Raw genomic sequence first — 22268 nt, 5'->3', positions numbered from 1 at the left:
CTTAATCACACATGCTAGCTGTGGGCTGTGGCTGATTATTGTTTGCGCATTGTCTGTTTTACCCTGCGCATTAAACTGCGCAAAATTATATTGCATCATATGTGCATCATTATGCGCTAAACAATAGAAGGGTACTTATACAAAATAATTTTTGATCCAAAATTCAAAATCCAATGATAGTCATAAATCATATGTAATGAATAGATAGCTACAAACAATTAAAAATAAATTGTATTAGGTAATATTCGATTGAATTGTAGTCATAATATTATATAAATGCAAATATGCATATAATATTATGTAAATAATGAATAATTTAAGATTTTTAAGTTTAAAAATAATAAAGATATAATATAGGCACAAGTTGTTGTTAAATAAGCTTTTAAAATTTGAATTTTGAAAAACTCATCAAAATCTCCAAAATTTTAAAATTATTTTGTAACTAAAAATTAATTTTTCAACTATAAAATTATATTTTTACTCCAAAAAAACAAATATAATACCTACATAATAATATAGTTTGAGTAAAAACTAGGTAATAAAGTAAAAAATAATATTATAAATCAATACTTGGTATATTGTAATGTCCCATTATTTCTATATAATGAAACCGGTTTATTTCACGGGTGGTATCTCCCTAATGTTTTTGAATAACGTCTAGTTTTTGACGTACTGGAGCCAGTTGTAACAATAGATACCACTGTACATGACTAAGACATAATATTACTTCGTATTAATCACTATTTCACAATTATTAATAATATTATTATACTAGGTAGGTAGGTATATTGTATAATTTTGTTGAACAATAATAAAGCTGTGAGCGGTCAAATAATATTTTATCGCGGGGAAACGACTAGCAACGCCGTAGAATATAAAATATTTAATATACGTATCCAAATATCGAAATATCAGTGGTATGTGAATTTATAGATAGGTATTATGAATTATTTGTTTCCATTTGTGCATACATTTATAATAATAATGATAATAATTTAGACATATTCCCATCTATATTATTATACACACCTATCAAACAATGGTTGAAACTCATACATTGAGAGGTGCTCTGCATGACACTAAAATTTTTTGGGGGGTACCTAATAGGTAAAAATTACGAAAATTGATCCCCCTCCCCCTTAAAAATATGGCCAAATTACGCCACTTTAAGTAGGTACCTATGTAAAACAAATATTACACATTTTTCATTATATTTTACAATAGATTATTTGTTATTATTGTGTATGTGTAAGCTATAGTGTGCAATTATGTAAACTACAACAAAACAATTTAGCAGACTTCAATTACGATAAACACGTGTTCTGTGGTATAATAGCGATAACTTTATGTTTTAAACATGATATATAAAGGACACACAAAGAAGAAAATAGGTAGGTAAACTTTTTATTTAGGATACAGGTAGTTTTTGGTTTTCCTGGTTAAAAATGAAAGCTTTATTCCTACTGTGTACGGCTGTAACAATTTTACAGGTTTGTTATTATTTAGATTTATTTTTTTAAGATTAATAATATTATGTAAATAATTATTATTTTCATATAATTACATTTTTTTTTTACTATTATTATTATTTACTAATACCTAATTTAATGACACATTATTTTTAATTATTTATTTACAATAAGGTTTTTAATTAGGACATTTTTACTAGTTTAGTATTTCACTATTACTTTTCTGTACAATAGGTACCTATCTCATTATTTTTTTTTTTTTTACATACATTTAAGAATACCGAACAAGGATAAGGTCGTATTTTTGGATTCTGAATGGAGCGATGATTTTATTAGTTTAACAATATGTTTGATTTTATTAGTTTTACACTTTCAAGCGGTTTTCTAGAAGAAAATTAGATCTAGTTGTTACTAAAAAGGAGTCGTAATAGAAAAATATTTTTAGTACTTTTCAAAATAATTGAAAAAAACAAAAAAATAATTCGAGAAAGTGGGAATTTTTAATCAAAAACAGTTTTGGTTGATTATTTCATGTTGCAATAGTAATTCAAAAATGAATAACAGTAGGTAATTATTTTAATTTATAACTAAATATTCACATACACATTTTCTAAATATTAAAAACCTGAATAATGAAAACCTACAAGGTTCTTCATACAATGTTGTTATTGAAACCTAAAAATTTAAAAACTACATAAGTATGCACAATTGGTTTAAGGTACACATTTCAAGTTCAAATAATTTTTACGAGGTTGGAAATTTTTAATCATTTTTTTATTTTGAAAATCCTATACAATATTTTTGTAATATGATGTAGGTACCTACTTACAATAAAAGCGTGGAATGTTTTGTTTTATGTTTAAATTCTGTTTCAAGTCTACTGTCACCTGAGAATTTAAATTTATTTTTTCAATTATATAATAATATAGTGTATCATTTATTTTAATTGAAGCAACTGACATGTGTGACTGTACGGTGTCCATAACATGTACACAGAACTATAATTGTAATATATGCTTATTTTGAAAACAAAAATTAGGTATCTGATATTTTAAAAAATATTTTTAATAATATAATAATTATGCATAATAATATATTGTAATAAATATCTACTAAACTAAATAAATAAATATGTTTCAGGTTTTAGATGTATCCATCACGGGAGTTTCAGCAGCCACGGTAAATATAAATTATAAAAATAAAATTGCTAAGACTGAAGACATCATTATTGTGTTCACTTAATAAACAATTATAAAATGTAGGTACCACCTATAGCTATTATAGTTTATTTGGTTGAGCAATTTTTTCCAATACACCATATTAGGTATTTATTATACTCCATAGAAAAAAGAAGAAAAAATCGTGAGTTAGTGCAAACAGTTATAAGTTGAAGGAAAGAAAATTCATAAATAAATATGTTTCACTTTGTAATTTTAGTAGGACTTTAATAATTATTATACAAATTGAGCAAGAAGAAACATAAAGTTGGTCTTTTAAATGCCGATAATAATATAATTCAACTGCATATTTTGTAGTTCATAGTTCATATATTTTTAACCGGAATTTCATCCCAAATATATCTGAAGGAAATGTAACCACTGCCAATTTCTCTTAAATATCTATATTTTTGTTCATTAAGTAAAACCCATGAAATGTCTTTATTTGTAATTTATTTTATAAAATTAATTTAACTAAAATACCTAACTAACGCGAATGCTTATTAAGTGCTAGGTAACAAATAACAATATTATAATGTTATTGGTGAGTTAGTAGCAGTTCCGCAACTACCGCAGGTGTAGTACTTGTTTTGTGCCATTGACGGAAAATTTTAGATTTAAATTTTTTTTTAGTTTTTTTTTTCCTATAAATATCAATTATATTATTTTTGTTGGGCCAAAAGGCGTCAAAATTGTATACAAGACCTCTGATATATTGCTTAAAATATAGCAGTTGACAAATATTATAAATACACAGGCACAATTTTTTTTATAAGCATTTAAAGTTCGAATTGTTACAAAATGTACCAAATTTAAAATTTAATAATTATTTTGTAGCTAAAAATGTATAAAATGTTCAACTTTTATACAGCTAAGGATTGAAAATGTAAAACGAGGTTCCACGTAAATTGGTTATAATATATAAATTACTTTATTCACAAAAATATCATCAAATATACTTAGTGATATACTAATATCATAGGCTGACTGACCGTCTTCTCACATAATCGTTTTTCTTATAAGTACATTGATATTATATATTAATTTAATTCAAATTTAACGTCATCCACAACAGTGACCTATTTAAATGTACTTTAAGGATTCATTTATATGTATCTATCTTCAATTTTACCAACTTTATCTGCCCTGGAATTTACCGACTAATTTAAATATTTAATTCCTAAGATAAAAAGATGTATGCCATTTATAAATGTAATAAATGTACCTATAAAATAAATGGATTTATTTTATTATTAGCATTTACTATTTTTTAATCAAATATTTAAGATATAATTATAATATTATAATGATATATTATTTGAATATTATAGTCAAGTGCAGTTAAACATTTTTTTATTACATAAGTTGCAATTACCAAAGAAAAATGATAAGTGGGTAGGACACTTTTGTTGGATACATGAACTCTCAAAATGCCTGTATACTGCTACCACTGTCTACTGTACATAAGTGGAAATCCATTAAAATTTCAGGAGGGGGCTCAAATTGTATACATCAATGTACCAAAGGTTCCCACACAACCAAAATAAATTTATATTTTTTTTTTGGGGGGGGGGGAGGGCTAATGGTATATTTGGTGGCTAAGATTTCCCTTATTTCCGCCAATCCTACAGTAAAAACAGAAAGGGCCTCTAAAATATTTTTGAACCGGGGCCTCAAAAGTGATTGCGGCACTGGTTAGTAGGTAGGTACCTACGACTACCTATATTATTAACAAAAAAATTCCGACGTTCTATCGTTATGCAGATAATACATATTTTATCACACAGATATGTGGGTTTTGGCGCTTTTGTACGATATGGTTTATTTTTTGCTTAGATACTTATACCTGTCTTATTTTGGTGCCTAAGTCTTCCATCGCTCATTTTGAGATGCTTTCTGTTAAGAGAGATACAATACTATTGTATAATATTATAGTGTATCAATGTGTAATAAATTGATTAATTATGTTATTGTCATTAAGTAAATGAACTAGAATTAATAGGTATAATATTACCGTTATTTTTTTTTTATTTTATTAATTCAGACCCCTGACGGAACTGATGATCTAAAAACAAAGAAATTGAGGTTGACGAATAGAGAAGTAAAAAAACCCAATCCGACTCCAAAATACACTAAACCCGCAGACGATCCGGCTTCGCCTGATCCAGTCGATAACGATCCTGGAACAAATCCGAACGACGATGATTCGGCCGAAGCTGAGCCACCAAAGACCTTCAAAGAATCGGGTAAAAAATTTGTAAAAACTTTTAAGAAGATGGCCACCAATCGGGGAGTCCGTTTCTTAAACGGTGTCACTGGATTTCTGAAAAAAACCGGCGGTGCATTCAACTTTTTTGGAAATTTCTTACGAGACCGGGCAAATGGTGTGAAGGAAGTGGCTAAGGAAAGTCTAGGGATGATATCGAGTTTTGGTGACAGTACAACAAGAGGAGCTAAACATTTACTCAACAGTGGTAAAGTTATCGGTAAACAGGCTGGAAAAGAAATGTATTCCTCGTTGCAAAAAGGGACAAAGTTGGGTGTAAATGTAACGAAATTAGGAGGAACTGCTTTTAGCACACCGATGTCTATTGGCGAAGACGTAGTGGGCACCACCAATCGGCTTGCCAAAATGCCAAGTAGAGTATCGAAAATGATTACTAACGGCGCAATAAACCCGGTTTTAAATATGTTTGGATCGGAAAGCGGCGAAAAAAATCCCGAAGAAGAAGAAGAAGAACTAGAAGATAAAGAAGAAGAACTAGAAGATAAAGAAGAAGAAGGAGAAGAGGAAAAAGAAGAACCACCCAAAGCCCCGGTTAAAAAACCATCGACCCCACTGAAACCAGCGCCTAAGCAAGAAATGCCTAAGCAACCAATGCCTAAGCAACCAATGCCTAAAAAAACAATCCCTAAAAAATAAACAGTATAGCTATAACGGTTCAGTTGATGAATTGATATATAATAATTGTATTGATATTTGTAAAAATGATATGGATATGATATTATATAAAAGTACATACTGTCTAATTGGACGGCGCACAGGTTAAAAGGGAATAAGTAACTCAAAATCGCTAATTACTTTTTAGGAGACCAAAAAATTTCTCATTTTTGTACGATTGTCGATTGCATTAAAAGACTTACATTTTTAATTTAAAATTAGAAAATTCCAAAAACAAAATATTTTGATTATGTAATCTATGTAGAACATTTTATTCTACGAGATACAGTAACAATCTAAATTTACTTATTCCCTTTTACACACTCACTGTTCAATAATAATTTTGTAGTGTTAAAATAAATTCATAATATAATCATGTAATGACTTATAACTTATTTGAAACATAGATAATAAACTACCTATAATACTTTACTACCTATTCTATAACTCTCTGTCACAGCTTTATACATCTATAGCCCTGTTGTCTAGACTCTTGAGACTATTAAATCTTAACAGTTCTATATTTTGAATTGGGCCAGCAAAATAAATAAAATATTTTAAGTTTGTAATTAATTATTTGCATTGTGTAATATCAAGTTTTTCTGTCGATGTGTGTTTGTATGATTCATACAAGATCAATACATGAAAATCAAATAAAAAAAGGTGACAAAAACATATAATTTATCAAGGATACAGTTATTTTTGAAAATTACTACATTTTATTATACAATTTGGTGATTTTTTAAAATTAATTTGGTTTGAGTGAAAAATTAACATAATAAAATAGATTAACTTTTAAGTCTTAACACAATTACTTATCGTGATCTTAATGATAGTCTTGCTCTGTCCATTATATCTTTTTTCAACTTAACTTGGTCTGGACTTGAAGGGTTTAAATCAAAGCATATTTCAACAGATTTTGTGAATAGTTTTAATTTATACAAATTTACAGCTAGCTTGTATCCGATTTTAAAATTCTTTTGTCCACTTAATGTCCAAGCATGTTGATAATAATCCACAGCATCGTCTACATTTGAGTAAGATGTATTAGAAATTAAATGTGCTTATAATAACAAAATATATTAATATACCATATTTCTGTTCTTTTTCTGCCACAGCACTTAAAAGTTCTAGACCTTTAATTGAGGATTTATTATAGACGAGAACTTTATTAACCAATTCCACACATATATTGGTCTTGCCAGACTGAAAATATAATTCTGCCATAAGTAACCAACTGCGTTCCAAATACTCAGCTTCTTCAAATTGCCAGGTAGCTTTCAATGCAACTCTTTTTAAAATTGTCTTAGCTCTTTGTGCTTGTTTTTGATAAACAAAAGCCATTGCCAAACCTAACGAAGCAGCAATTCTGCAAGTACAAAAGCATTTTTTGAAAACAGTTTCTGGGGATAAAGTAATAAATAGCATAATATATTACTTGCACGATTCTTGTGACAATTCATTAAAAACATTTATTGCTTTTTCTACAGATTGTTTTTCTTTGGACTCTAATAACACATAAGTGGACAACAGTGCATAATTTTTTTGTTCTTCTGGTGTATTAGGTTTCATCTCCTAGAAATAAATATGACATATTAATATTGCATAACTACTCATATTATATTATTGTTCATACTGTTATCAGCTTATTGGCCAGATTTAAATTTAATGTCGCTTCATCTAAACAAATCTGAACCATGTTGTGCAGTGCTTGCTGTCCCCATTCAGCATCGTTTTTGGCCAAATTGAAATGCTTCATTGCATCATTGATGTTTGATGCATACCAGTAATACAAACCACAACAGAAATGAAACCCAGCTTGGGCAGTATTCTTGTGTGCGACTGCCATAGATGTTTTTACTTCTTCCAAACAATCAGTTCTACGACAAACTTCTATCAGACGAGCTAATGCTGCCCAATTGGAGGGTTGCTTTTCCAAAAGTTTATAAAAATGTTTTTTAGCTGTTACAAAATCACATCGTCTAAACGATAAATCGGCTACAATCAACAGTGCTAAATCGTTACTTGTATCTTTGAGCAGTGAAGAACATATCATTTCACATGAATTCCAATCATTCATCTGCAGATTAAAATTTAATCAAACATAATTTTTTTTAGATTAATAGACACCACCTTAGTAATAACTAATAACTATGATTTCTTAGATCTATTTCTAAAATATTATCATCAATAATGTACACAAGACAGATTTTTGTATTTTGTAAGACTATTCAATTATTTTTGACAACTTGGGTTTGAAATGCACCTGTCTTGTAATATATTACTTTACATTCTATTATATAATTATCTTAGATAAAGCTAGTTAATACATAAATTATATATTTTTAATTTAAACTTACTTGCATGTACAACTTGGCTAAACTTATCTTTAATGAACTCGCCTCATCACTGTCTACCACTACATGCACAAGTGCTTGTTTGTACAAAGAAACAGCAAGATCATTTCGATTTAACTTATGAGCAATCTCACCACTATGTCTCAATATTTTTAATCTGGTGCTCAACTCTTGATTTTCCAAGTAAGAACACTGTTTTAATAAATCAAGTGCTCCATCTAATTTACCTTTTTTTTCCAAAGCCTGTAAATACACACAATATTATACATAAATTAAAAAATATAATATGTACTTTATACAACATCAAAAACCAGTAGGTATATAATAAAATCTCAATTAACATACTAATCGAAAAATATAGTTCTTCGAACACTGAAATTCAACTAAAAAGATGAATTCATAGTAGATACCTAATGTTTGACTTTTTCAATTTGGATACCAACTACATTCCTCTATGTTTTTAATAAAAATTATGCAACAAAATAAATATTATTAGGCAATTATAGAGTAATAAAAGTATAAAAATAATTATTACGGTGAGTACCGTTTAATGTGGATCACATTGGTTCGGGCCATTTTAATTATATTAACCAGTTGATTCCATAAAGCATCTTTATTTCAATACAATATTTGGTTTAGGATTTTGATTTTTTACTCCAATAAATGGTTGATTCTATAAACCGGTGATCACATTAAACGGAACTCACTGTATTTTGGGTTTTGAGAAATTTTTCTATTTCATAAATCATGAATAAAGAATAATTTATAAAATATTAAAATATAATTTTTCTTTATAGTTTGATGTAATTGGTAAACAATCTATAATCAACCTAATGCATTGTTTGCCACTAAAAGATTTCACTGTATTTTAAGAGGACGGCATAACCGCGCGTGTTGTCTCCGTCTTACACACGTACGACATACAGTGTAACAGGAAAAAAAATGATGCTATTTAAATGTTTGACAAAATTTGTTAAAATTACATGATTAGTAAATAATTTAAGAAATATACTCATGTTAGCCAATTCCCAAATATAATACTTTGAAAAAAGTTATTAGGTTCCAAATTAATTTAATCAAAAAAATGTTGATGTTTTAAAAAATTCTAAAAAATAAATTACTTGACTTAGATAAATGTTTTTACCATCAAAATTATTCTTATAATCAGATCCAGAAATTGGCTATTTTTAATTTATCTAAAAAAATTTTAATCAAAATTTAAATATATTACTTTCAGTATAAAAAACAAAAATATTTTTTTTTATATTATACATGTAACGCAAGTGAATATAAATTATATTTAAAAAAAATTTTAATATTGATTAGAACAAAAGTTATTTCATCTGTCAGGTCTTCCTGTTACAGCCTGTAAACAATTTTTATTCATCAGTTTCAATAGTGTGCTGTTAGTTTTGATATTTTAGTGAATTGACCTATTGTCAAGCTTTTAGGTAAGAAATTAATCTGTGTTCTAGATTAGGTACCTATTCTACGATATTTTACCTTTTAAGTGTGTTTTGAGTATGTAAAATATTAATATTTGAAAATGCTCACAAGTCTGATAATAGATCAATTTACTCTTATATCAAAACTAACAGCATAATATTGAAACTGGTGAACAAAAATTGTCAATGTTGTACGTGTATAAGATGAAGACAACACAAACAGGTACGACATCAACTTAATAATAATCCTTATAATAATAGTTTTAAAAAAACATACATTTGCCATGGGAATAACTTTAACTTCTAATGGGAGCGGATTTAAAACTTTAATTGCCATATCACACTGATTCAATTTGATCAAAAGATTTGCCATCTCTAATGCACCATCATTACCTATGAAAACCAAAACATAAATATTTTGAATACATACTTAAATAAGTTAATTCAATTTATAATATATTTGAGTTTAAAGTACCTGATTTATTGTAGTATTTGATGGCTTCATCATATTGATGTGCTACAACTAATACTTGGGCAACTTTTAAGAACATTGATGGTTCATTCTTCAAACTCAATGCATTCTTGATTACTCTAATAGCCTCATCGGGCTCCTATTATATTAAGTTTTATTTTTATTTTTATAATTAAAACAAACGAAACAATAGGATAAATATTAAGACGACACTACATCCGCATGCATTGTCTCTATCTTACAAACATCTAGCAAAATGTATATTCTAAATTATCTATTTAACTCTGATATGTTTGATATCAGAATGTCATATTATCAAATTTTCAATTAAGAATAATATTATCTAGTAAAATTCATAGATTTTTTTTTAAATTATAATTTTAAAGCGAGTAATGAGCATTTAAAAATGAGCATAACGCACGATACAACAAATGCAGGTAATCCCCAATCATAAATAAAATATAGCAAAAATTATCTTTATATTTACCTGAATTTTTAAATATGCATTTGCTAGTTCAATCATATTATCAACAGTGGGAAAAGAATCAACTAAATTTTTAAAGCATTCGGCATACTCAAATGGATCTTGATTTGTCCTCATAACAATATCGGCTTTCATTTTTTGGGCCTAATATTTAAATAATTGAATTTAAAAAAAGGCTTACTTAAATAAATTTACTATAAGTAAACGGACTAGGCCTTTTGGATATGAATACAAGGGCACACACAATTTGGTACATAATACATACTATATATATATACATAAATAATATATATACAATATACATACCATATATTATATAGATAAAAATTGTAAATACTGATATTATACAGCGCCATTTATAACTACAATTAATCTAGTTTCATTAATATAATATACTTGAATATAAATTTAATAACATACTTTGATAAAGACGTCTTGATCGGATTTTATGGAATTTAATATTTTTAAAGCACTTTTAGTATCATTTTTGTAAATAAAAATGTTTGCTTCAGCTATTTTAATTTCTCCTTCATAATTTGTATCTTTTAAATATTCATATGCATTATTCACAATTTTTATTGCTCTATCGATTTTGTTTTCAATACAATAGCATTCACTTAGTGTAATAAACAAAGAAGCTAAATTGTTGTGTTCAAGTGCATGTCCATCTAAAATATAAAAAAGTTTACTGTTGATTTTATTTATCATCTTAGTTCTTGGGTCCAATTAAATATATATTACTCGACAAGTTATTCAAAGAATTTTCTAAAGCTTGAATGCAATCATTATTCCTTTCAAAATGTTTATGAACAAGTCCATTTAATAGATTATATAAAGGCCACTCACTAATCGATAAGTTATAGCTAAGACCTAAATCTAAGCTTTTAGAAGCATTTGCAAAATGACCCTTAGAAAAAAAAATAAGATATTTTAACAATTCATTTTTGAATACACACACACACACACACACACACACAACAAATATAATATTAATAATAATGGCTAAAAAAAAAAAACCATTTACCTGCTTTATCAAAAGATTAGCAATCATAAGATGTGCTTCTGAATTTGTAGGATCTAGTTCTAATACTTTTTCTAGTGACTTATGAGCTTTTTTTATGTTTTGTATATTTCCAAGCATTAACCAACAATTGATAAGTCCAGGGCAAACATTTAATATCTTTTCTAAGGTAATTTCTTTATAAATACGATCAGACAAGTGTTTCAAAAAAGTCATTATCATATTTGGATTAAGTTTTATCAAGTATTCTGGGCCAAATGATAAGTGAGTGATAGAATCAAATTGCTTCTCAACTGCTAATTTTATTAAAGTTGATTTCACTTCATTATTTTCTGCAAAATAAGCATTTATGAAAATAAGTTCACTTGATTTTAATTCTCCTCTAATTTCGTTTAACAATTCAATTTGTTTTTCAACCTAAAAATAACATAAATTATTTGTTTTAACTATGATAAACTGTTATACAATATAGAAAATATTTACTTGAACATTTATGTCATTCATTTCAATCTGACACAAAATTATCCCTTCCATTGCTTTAGGAATAGGTTCTGCATTAGATAAATCACTATACAGTTGTATTGCTTCCTTATATTGTCCAGATAAATATATTTGATATGCAAGTTCTAGCTTATTATTGACACTTGGTTCTAAATCAACAGTGATTTGCATAGCACGAATACACTCGTTGATAATGGTTTTATGCTGACCACAAGTTCGAGATAAAGCTGAAGACCATTGGACAAATAAATTTGGGCTTGGTTCTGATTTTTCAATAGTTTTGAAAAACTCGTTAGGTATTTCTTCATATTTCCCAGCAACAACTATGTTGTATAGAATTTTCGCCTAAAAATAATTAAAAATAGTTATATAAACTATATTATTGTATTAAAATATTTTAACTAACCATTATAGCTAATGGACAGTCTGAATTTATGCCTAATATACGATCAGCAGTTTCAACAACATCAGACCATTTTTGTACACTCATGTAAAGATTTAACTTCTCAATAAAAGATGGTAGAAAGTCAGGTAGTTTAACAATGAGTTGATTTAGCATCTGAATAGCTTCACTAATTTCTAAAGTTGCGGCTTCACCAAGATACGCTCCAATTGAATTATTGTTCTAAAATATTTAAATATTTATATTTACAAATAAATATATAATATTACTTGCATTTAAAAAACGACTCACCTGTGATTGAACAGCTTTAAAGCAGTTTCTAGCACTTTTAAGATTGTTGCTTTTAAGTTCAAGCCAACCTTTAATTAAATATCCATCAACTGAACTTGGAAACTTGGCTAAAAGCTGGTCAACATAAGTTTTGGACTTTTCAAGACAATCACAGAGCATCATCACATTTGCAGCATGAAACAGTACAGCTTCTGAAGGACTGAATTCTATGACAGTAAGTTCTAGCATGTTTATTGTGTTGGTATCAGGATCCTGTAGCATCAACAAATATGTAATATAACTAATATAGTTAATGATTTAAATATAAAGTTATTTAAAAAAAATATATACTTCAAATTGTTTATGGGCATGGATCATAACCAGTGTAGAAGCTAATCCAATATCCACACTTTTGACTAAAGCATCAAGTATGGACAGTCCTTTAGACAGTTTATTTTGAAGCACGAATGATAGACCATAATAAAGTTGATAAACTGAACTATTTAGATTAATTTGTATAGCTTTGGATCCAGATAGTTGTGCACTATAGTAATATTTTGTTCTAAGGTAATACTGTATGAGTTCAAACTCCATTTTAGTTTATTTTGGACACATTGGATACCTTTTTTAGTATACAAACTATCAAATAAACAATACTTGATACATCTATGACTATAGTACTTTAATATTATCATGGAATATATTAATATTTTTAAAATGATAGTTTGTCAATTGGAGGTAACTTTTTAATGATATTCATTTTTCCATTTGGATATAGTTTCAGACTTTTTATCAAGAAGGGACAGTATATAGCAGTTTGTATATTATGTTTGATCAAGTAGTCAATTACTTCCTAAAAAAAAAAAAAAAAAAAATAGAGAACATTAGAAAAATAAGTTTTAGACTAGACACGTCGTATTTGGCAGTAAATACATCATAACAATATTTAATACCTACACATATCATATTTAGTTTAAATCAAACCAACACCTAGTATCCAGTGTATAAAATGTTTTATTTGTCAATATAAAAATGATTCTATGCACTTTATTTTGGTTAATAATATTTCTACTATAGGTATGTTAAGTACCTCGTTAAGTACAGTATCGGTTTAACTTTGATTTTTCTTTTTTTAAACCACGTATTGTAGTATTGTAGCAAAACCACTTTAAGGTTGAAAAATAAAATATTTGTAACATTGTTCCTTCTATCTATTAATTATTATATAATTACTAAATGGCCAGCCCCTCTTATCAGGAGACAAAACCGAGGACAAAACAGTGGGCTAAAAGAAAAGGACAAAATCCAAAAATACCAATACATGAAGACAGAATTGTAAATATGAGGCTCAAGTCTCGAAAACCGTTCTTGCTAAGAGCTCGGATCATCACTAAGGCAAAGGAAACGTGGCTGGCTGAATGGCAGAGAGAGGGACCCGGAGGCATCCAAGTAGATAAAGTGCACACTCCAGTTTTAAGCAGACTTCTCTAGGAAAATCTGGGTTGGACTCAACAAAATATGCACAAGACAAGGTAGAAGCAATAAATGCATGCATAAATGGAAGTTCAGAGGGTCCAGGACACACCACAGTGTTAAGCCTATTTACAGTTATAATGTTCAGTTTGTCCTCTATAATCTATATCCTCGTCTATATCTATGTAAAATAAATAATAAGTCACAACAATTTACAAAGGTTAAAATTATTATGTGCCATAACCTAACCTGCCTACGTTTCTTTTTTTCTAATAAATCAGTTTTACCCATGGTAATATGATATAATACATAATACATAAAGTCTAAAGTTATTACTTTTAGTTTTAATAGAACAAAATGATGAATCAGACCCCATCAATACATAGTTTATACATACTTGAAAAATTAAAAATCCAAGTTGATGACCTCTATGTTCTACAGGTACTTCAGTATGATATAAAACAAATAAACCATCAATTATTTTGTATTGGATTTTTATAACAAAATTCCCTGTAAAATAGAAAATATACATGAATACAGGTATTGGAAAATACAGGCTTAACTATGAATATTAATACCATGTTTAAGACAAACATTAATCACCGTACCTTTGGCATGTACAATTTCGTGCTTGAAAGTCGTATTTTTTACATCATGTAAAAGTTTAGTTTTCATAGAATATTGAGTACTTTTGAAAACAAAGCGATTCATGATAATAAGTGCATGTATTCAAGTCTAGGTGCAAAATACAAATAAATTTGCGAAATGTTGAAGTGTGGCCCATCAATCTTTTATTAAGTAACAATTAATGAGCGTCAAGTTAATTAACATACCTACGTGATTAAAAAGGGAACAACGCTGGTGTAATGGTATATCTACTAGTTTAATAGTTTTAACCATAGACCTATAAACTAGTTTATGGTTTTATTTATTGAATGAAACCATAGACATGGACTGTGCTTCCCTATGTTCACAACCATAGACATACTAGAATATGTGATATAATAATAATGTAAATAATCTAATGTATAATAATAGAATCTATTATGTCTACGAATCAAATTAAATTAAATTAAATTAAATATAAAACATTTTAAAAGTAATAATTACTTTTATCAGCGATAAAAAAAATCACAGTACACCACAGAATATATTGATAATTTATTATCTATAATATCAACTGTGCAGTACACAATACACAATATATTATCTTATCACATATTATCATCAATATGTAAATACTATTATTTATTTTTTTACATATAAAATATAAATATTACATAATTACAAGATTTAAGATATTAATTAAGATAGTGGTAAACTAGTAAATACTAAATAATTAACTGTTATATTATGTAGCAGTAGTAGAGCGGTGTCTGCTGTAACTTTTTCATTTGACTGCTATAAAAAGTATTACAGTATACTATAAAAAAAATATTAAAAATCTTACATTTAGTAACAGCGCGTAGAGTACATCAATAAAAAGTGTAGGTGATTTATTGTCCAAAATTTATTTTACATAATATAATATTGGTTTTACTATAATTGTTTTGTCGGTTATTGACTTCTAAGACTAGACACCTGTGGATACGGTTGACATCATGTTAGCTCTAGTCACAGCAATATTGTGCAGTTCTATTGGCCATATACATAGTGAAGATCAGTGTAATGGTTTGTACAGTGATTATTCTCATCATTTATCATCAAAAACTCCGTATAGATATGTAGCCAACCATGATATAGAACCAGTCAACTTCGAAGGTGAGTATTTTGCTTGTGCAATAATTGATATAATTATTGTAATTATATTTAATATTTAAATATTTTATTGCAGTGTGTGATGTACCAAACATATTATAACATATTATATATTTAATGCAAGTGTTATGTTTGTCTATCGTTTTGTTTAAATTTATTTTTACTACTTTAAGGTTGTAAGGCATGGAAAATTTGGCTTGTTCAAAGACATGGTACAAGGACACCTGGCAAAGAATTAGATCAGTTTGTCAAAAACAGATTACCTGAAATTCAAAAAGACATTGTAAACAATTTGATTGAGCGTAGGTATATAATTTTAATAATATATTTAGTATCGAAGCGAAATTAATTTGTAGTATACCTATTTTATAAGAAAATATTGTACCCGCATATATCAACTTCATCTTATTATAATACCACATCTTTTTGGTAGCAAATTTTAAGTTTAGAAGAATCGATTTTACTCTGTTATTTTTAATATTACAATATTATTAAGGCCATCTCGTGAGTTATTTTAGATTTTGGGCAGAGCAAAGAAGCCAGTGGTTGATTTTTATTATTATATTTTTGTTATCCTGTAAACAAAATTTCCACCAGAAAGAGTGCTTCAATTTCAATATAGAGTATCTTATCTTTTAGCAAATTGGATCAAGATGGTACTTAGACAGGTCATTTTTTGATTTTCTCATTGATATTATATCATTGAATTCAAATTTAACACCATCCATTACAGTGACCCACTTATAATCTACAGTACAGCACTTGCCTAGGTACCTTTTTTATATTTTGATTTCATAGCAAGTTACAAATTACAATTTTAAAATGGTCATAATTAGCTTCAAAATTAAAATATCCAAAAATCCTACAATACACCCTCAAGAATATTCTTATCTTTAAATTTAACATTAGATCAATTCACTTTAATATTAAAAATAACAGAATAAAATGAATTTTTCTTAACATATGATGTAATATGTTATATGTTAGTAAGACAGAATTGACATATTATGTTAGTACAAGGTCATCTTGAAATAGGTAAGTAAGGTAACTCTTTACTTTCAATATTTTATACTTGCATTTTCATTAATTTATCAAAACGTAGTCCATACTTAAGTACTTATTTTTAATTAAAAAATAATTGATTTTGATGAAATAACCATTTTTATATTGATCTTTATTCAGATTCTACAACTTGGTGGCTATTAGTGCAACCTGATTTAATACATACTTTATTTTTGTTGTGTAAATTGTGTTTCTATAATATGTCATAAAAGTCAAAGTGTAATATACTAAACATACTAATGTCTACATAATTTATGGATTAATCTTTATTCTTTGGTTACATAACATAATGCATGTAACTATAAGTATATATTGAAACTAAAAGATGAGATTATTCTATAGTTTGTATATAGCATAGCCTTAATAGAAAATGATTTGACTTAATAAATGATGATCATGGAGCTTAGTGTTGATGTAAGTAATATGTATATAGTACAATTTAATTGTGATTTTATTCAGACAAATTATGCAATGAAGATGAAATAAAATTATGGACGTCTCATGAAGAAATAGATGATAAAAAACGATTAACCAAAGAAGGAGAAGATGAACTTTTAGCGCTTGCCGAACGTATGCAACTTAGATTTCCTAATTTATTAAATCAACCATATGAAAGTACAAACTTTTTGGTAAAATATTGCTATTATATGACTATTATTTATTTTAGTACTTTAAATTAACTTTTTTTATAGTTTAGATTTACTGATACTCAAAGGACTAGAATAAGTGCTAAACAATTTGCAACAGGATTGTTTGGACGAAATGACGTTAAGAAAGTATTATTTGATGAACCATTAGCTAAAGACCCATTATTAAGGGTAAGTAAATTATAAAATTATTTTCTACATCCTTTTAAACTTAAAATAAAATATAATGTATTATCTAGTAGGTATTTTAATTGATATTGAAACTCACTAATATTCTGAGATACAATTGATAATTAAAATTTTTATAATATAAACTCATATTTTATGAAAAGAATATTATTAATTTATCATTTTTAATTTTAATTAAGTATTGTTATTTTCATTGCTATTTTTATATTGCTTAAAAAAAAAATTGTTCAACTATTGAACACTGGGTACTTAACAATTATATTGGGGTAAAAATTTGATTATCCCATGTGTGTGGTGACAATTTAATAAGAAAAGCTGCTTAAAAATATTGAATAAATTTGGACTATTATGGTCTTTCTTTGCTCAGAATTTTTTTTCAAATTAAAACATTTATTACCATTCTATCTTTATTTTTAATCATAAGTTTAGATACCTATATAAGTTATGAAATATAATATTGTATTTAATAATATTAACTGTAACCGCAATCAAAATAACTTGTCAAAATGTGTAGTTATAACTTAAGGTTAATGTATGAATCATAACATATTAACATACCAACTAAAGTGCCCAATAAATTTCTTATTTAAATATGCCTTAAGTTATAACTACACATTTTAACTAGTTATTTTGATTGCCGTTATAGTTAATATTATTTAATACAATTTTATATTATCATTGTGTTAGTAAAAAATTATTTTATAAAAATAAACTTTCTAAAAATAAATCTATTTAATTATTTTTAGTTTTATAAAGTTTGCCAAAAATGGAGAAAAGACGTTAAAAAATCCTCTACGGCATCAGCTGAACACCAACAATTTATTGAATCTGAATTAACTAATGTTACATTAAAAAGTATATCTTCGAGACTTGGACTTGGTTACACGTTAACATTTAGTTAGTATATTATATACTCATTAGTTCCATTGTTTATGGAAATAAAATAAACGTAATTATTTATTTAAGAGGATGCCAAGAATATATATACTTACTGTGCTTTTGAAACTGCTTGGGAGAAAAATAAAGTTTCACCATGGTGTTCAATTTTTAATAAATCTGATTTTATGGTAATTAATTATAAATATATCAATTTAATTAATTTTTGTTTCAATAGTATATACTAGGGGTGTCCAACCCCTTGTCCAATCCATGGCCTACATTTGGCCCGCAGTAGATTTTAATATGGCCTCCATGTAAATTACTTATGAGAAAATAAATTATTATAAGAATAAAAAACTATAACATATTAAACCTTGAATTAATATGCAGTAAAACTTCCATTTAACAAAATTTTACAAAATTTTAAATTTTAAATGAAGTTGATAAAGGAGCTTAAAAAAAAGCTATTGTCAAAAAATATGGTATTCCGACAAGTTTGCTTTCGACCATATTTAAAAATCGCAAAAACATAGTTTTTAATATTTGTCAATAATTCTTTTAAAAATTAAAATACTAAGAGTAAGAATTGGTTAAAAATTTCAAACAAACACCTTGAAAATTGCTTAACACGTTGACCGCCACACGTATATTTCTATTCTGGTGCCACAAGCCGCATATCTGCTGATAACATACACGGTAAAATAAAAGCAATAAAAGCAAATGAAAAAAAGCAATAAACAGAAATCAACTGCAAAGAAGTGGTTTTTTGTATGGCCGTGATAAATAATATAGCGGTGCTTCTATAGCCAAATTATTTTTAAGCAAATTTTCAATATGCACTAGGCAGCGGCGGTCAACGTGTTAAGGATTGCCACTACTTCAACCGATCCGGATATTGATTCACTACTTTTACAGAAAAGCAATTTCAAATTTCACATCAGGTTTATTGTTATTTAAAAATGTTTTTCTTCTTTTAAACTGTGAATAAAATAATTGTATTTTTTCCCTTGTTATTATAAATAAAATGTAATATTGTAAAAGTGTATGTTGCCAATGACAACTGGCTCAATATGGCCTAGTTTTTGCAACTGGTTGGACACTCCTATATAGTATAGGTACTGAATGATTATTTTAACAGTAAATGGTAATCAAGTAATGAAAAGTATTAACTTTTTAGAACATCTAAGATACACATAACTTTTAATTATACAATTATAACTAGTAAGTTAATACTTTTCAAAAAATATATTATTTTCTGTTAAAAGATTGTCCATGTAATGATTGTTGTAATTTTTAGCTTTTTGAGTATAGTGAAGATTTGAAGCATTATTTGATAGATGGTTATGCTTATGAGTTATCATACAAACAAGCTTGTGTCTTATTAAAAAATGCAATTGAATATTTTGAGTAAGCAATTTTTACAACTAGTAATAATTAAAATATTTGTATTCTAGTTAATTTAATTTGTATTTATAGTGATCAAGATTTAAATAGCAAAAATGGTATTTTCTATTTTACCCATTCAGGAACAATTTTGAAAATGCTCGGATTGTTGGGTCTTTATAAAGACGAACATAAGTTAAAACATGACAACTATTTTAAAATGGAGAATCGGCTGTGGAGAACTTCAAAAATTGATCCTTTTGGTTCAAACATTGCATTTGTCTTATACAAGTACTGGATTTATTAATTTATTGAAATTATGATTGGTGAACATATTATCTTAAATATACCATTGGATTTTTGTTATTTGTAGGTGTAATAATAATGAAACTAAGATACTAACATTACACCAAGAAAGAATTGTCCATATTAATGGTTGCAAAGATGACCTTTGCTCATATGAAAAATTTAAACAACTGTTTGCTACAGAACTTAAAAATTGTAATTTTGATGAAATGTGTAATATTGACTAAATTGTTTAATATTTAAGCTTACATAAAATTATTTTATGTATGTACCAATTATTTTTTTTAGTTGCTATAAGTTATTTTTATATTATTAACTATATCACAACAAAATAATATTTTCAATTATTTTGTTGGGATACAAATATTTGAAAAAAAAATGTTTACAATTTTATTTTTTGTATTTATTGTCTGAATTATTATTGTATCATGTTTTAATTACAATTTAAATGTACTGAAAATATAACATAATTATTTTAAATTACAATACAAATTATTTCTCAGTAATGGCATACCTTAAACAACAAACTCACAATGCTGTGTCAAAATTTTATATTTTAAATGTGTAAGAAATGTATATAAAAATTGGTATGAAAAGTTGAAAAGTTATGTCTAAAGCATGCACTGAGTATACTCAAGTCAATAATGGAGTTTTATTAGATAGGTAGACGACTAGCTTTGGACCCTTATAAAATTAGCAACACAACTATGACACATATGCAAAACACCAATCAAACTTGTTGGACATTGTTGGATTACCCCAGACTTTGTTGGACTTTATTTCTGTTGGTAGAGCTTTAGAAACTTTTGTGCTGCTATCTAAACTCTAACAGCACAACTTTACGTTAACAAAATTTCACCCTTATAAAAAATATCTAGGTTGATTTGTTGAACATTGTTGGATCACTCCAAAAATTTGTTGGACATTATTTTAGCCGGTAGCTTTTGAAACTTTTGTGCTATCAACAGCACAACTATACATTAGCAAAATTTCACCGGGGAGGGCAATTTCCAATTTAGCACTGACAAGTCCACGCCAGCATTGCAACTGATTGTTGGTATATGTTTTTTGTGCTACACTGGTTTACCTTCATTTGTTGGACTACTTTCAAACTTTGTTGGACATTATTTTCACCTCTATAAAAATTTCAATAAAAAAGGTAAGTTAAAAATAAACCCTGTAGAAAAAAACTAAACTTAAATATGATATAAAAAAAGTTGAAAAAACAATTGATAATTAATAAAAACATGAATATTAATTAAAGGAGCCTAGTTAAATTTAAAAAAAAATATCTTTATAGGATAAAGAATCTAAATGGATAAAAAAAAGCAGCAGAATAAATAATGTAAAATTAATAAAAAAAAACCTTGTAGAAAAAAAATTAAATCAAAAAACCTAAATAGGATAAAAAATTGATATTTTTAATTTTATAAAAACTTGGCAGCGCAAAATTGGAAACTGGCAGCACGGTGAAAATAACTTTTTACAAATTTTGAAAATTGTCCAACGGTGATTTTTTTATCCTATTTAATACCCAATATTTCAGATTTTTTTCCCGTTTTGAACCTACAGCAGGGGTCTGTTTCACAATACTACTACTCCTCTGCTGCCATCGTTTATTGGTGAGTAACAATTATCACACACAATAATTCACATACATATAATATACATATCGATATCAATAATAATTATCCAGGAAATGGTCGACTGATTTTTCGCTCCTATTTTCGGCCCGGTGTCGCACGCACCAGTTGAACTGGAATCTCGTTATGCTGATTTGGAGCGACTCTTGCTTCAATCTCAGCTCAGGCTCGCAGCCTGTTCCTTGCAGCTAAGTATGCCTTCAACCATTTTACAGAAGTCCTGAGAGGCCGCCTGTATTCGACACTGTTTAGAAGGAACGGATTACTGGAACGAATTCCTTTTTATAAAAAAAGAACGAGGAAATGAACTACAGTCGAGTCTCGATAACTCGAAAACCTCGATAACTC

At 27.4% G+C, this 22268-nt stretch overlaps 3 protein-coding genes across 6 annotated transcripts; 2 read left to right on the top strand and 1 right to left on the bottom strand.

Annotated features, from left to right (window-relative positions):
* The first annotated feature begins 1393 nt into the window (after nt 1-1393).
* On the top strand, nt 1394-6018 carry LOC100159063 (uncharacterized protein). The gene is made up of 3 exons (NM_001161914.2): nt 1394-1490; nt 2610-2648; nt 4731-6018. The coding sequence occupies exons 1-3, from the start codon at nt 1446-1448 to the stop codon at nt 5607-5609; spliced, it is 963 nt and encodes a 320-aa protein (NP_001155386.1). The 5' UTR covers nt 1394-1445; the 3' UTR covers nt 5610-6018.
* On the bottom strand, nt 5817-15139 carry LOC100159770 (tetratricopeptide repeat protein 21B). Of its 2 annotated transcripts, none has more exons than XM_029488400.1 (18): nt 14887-15139; nt 14662-14788; nt 14451-14563; nt 12932-13433; nt 12602-12853; nt 12314-12532; nt 11890-12252; nt 11410-11823; nt 11127-11292; nt 10806-11053; nt 10389-10529; nt 9905-10040; nt 9707-9822; nt 7988-8227; nt 7264-7707; nt 7066-7202; nt 6719-6996; nt 5817-6654 (listed from the first exon to the last, which is right to left on the bottom strand). In XM_029488400.1, exons 4-18 carry the CDS (start codon nt 13172-13174, stop codon nt 6443-6445), a joined length of 3609 nt encoding a protein of 1202 aa, XP_029344260.1. In that variant the 5' UTR covers nt 13175-13433; nt 14451-14563; nt 14662-14788; nt 14887-15139; the 3' UTR covers nt 5817-6442. The 2 variants fall into 2 exon arrangements, with proteins under 2 accessions (XP_029344260.1, XP_029344261.1); XM_029488401.1 differs by having other exon boundaries at nt 14891-15139.
* Nucleotides 15140-15313: 174 nt separating this feature from the next.
* On the top strand, nt 15314-20529 carry LOC100167959 (multiple inositol polyphosphate phosphatase 1). Of its 3 annotated transcripts, none has more exons than XM_008183935.2 (10): nt 15314-15540; nt 15626-15814; nt 15985-16113; nt 17333-17502; nt 17566-17691; nt 18456-18606; nt 18676-18776; nt 19886-19995; nt 20065-20262; nt 20345-20529. In XM_008183935.2, exons 2-10 carry the CDS (start codon nt 15655-15657, stop codon nt 20502-20504), a joined length of 1305 nt encoding a protein of 434 aa, XP_008182157.1. In that variant the 5' UTR covers nt 15314-15540; nt 15626-15654; the 3' UTR covers nt 20505-20529. The 3 variants fall into 3 exon arrangements, with proteins under 3 accessions (XP_008182157.1, XP_008182158.1, XP_008182159.1); XM_008183936.3 differs by having other exon boundaries at nt 15334-15540; nt 15631-15814; XM_008183937.3 differs by having other exon boundaries at nt 15334-15544.
* Nucleotides 20530-22268: the final 1739 nt, after the last annotated feature.

This window comes from Acyrthosiphon pisum, chromosome A1, assembly GCF_005508785.2.
Source record: "Acyrthosiphon pisum isolate AL4f chromosome A1, pea_aphid_22Mar2018_4r6ur, whole genome shotgun sequence".
Taxonomy (NCBI): domain Eukaryota; kingdom Metazoa; phylum Arthropoda; class Insecta; order Hemiptera; family Aphididae; genus Acyrthosiphon; species Acyrthosiphon pisum.
This window is presented reverse-complemented; position numbering and strand designations above follow the sequence as displayed.

What these genes read in the sequence shown, in the direction of transcription:
- LOC100159063 (NM_001161914.2), top strand. Translation starts at nt 1,446, where the DNA reads ATGAAAGCTTTATTCCTACTGTGTACGGCTGTAACAATTTTACAG. An exon ending in CGGCTGTAACAATTTTACAG is followed by an intron (nt 1,491 to 2,609) that starts GTTTGTTATTAT and finishes AATATGTTTCAG; the next exon opens with GTTTTAGATGTATCCATCAC. An exon ending in CGGGAGTTTCAGCAGCCACG is followed by an intron (nt 2,649 to 4,730) that starts GTAAATATAAAT and finishes TTATTAATTCAG; the next exon opens with ACCCCTGACGGAACTGATGA.
- LOC100159770 (XM_029488400.1), bottom strand. Translation starts at nt 13,174, where the DNA reads ATGGAGTTTGAACTCATACAGTATTACCTTAGAACAAAATATTACTAT. An exon ending in CTAATCTTTTGATAAAGCAG is followed by an intron (nt 11,293 to 11,409) that starts GTAAATGGTTTT and finishes TTTTTTTCTAAG; the next exon opens with GGTCATTTTGCAAATGCTTC. An exon ending in ATCAAGACGTCTTTATCAAA is followed by an intron (nt 10,530 to 10,805) that starts GTATGTTATTAA and finishes TTTAAATATTAG; the next exon opens with GCCCAAAAAATGAAAGCCGA.
- LOC100167959 (XM_008183935.2), top strand. Translation starts at nt 15,655, where the DNA reads ATGTTAGCTCTAGTCACAGCAATATTGTGCAGTTCTATTGGCCATATA. An exon ending in AGAACCAGTCAACTTCGAAG is followed by an intron (nt 15,815 to 15,984) that starts GTGAGTATTTTG and finishes TACTACTTTAAG; the next exon opens with GTTGTAAGGCATGGAAAATT. An exon ending in ATTGCATTTGTCTTATACAA is followed by an intron (nt 20,263 to 20,344) that starts GTACTGGATTTA and finishes TGTTATTTGTAG; the next exon opens with GTGTAATAATAATGAAACTA.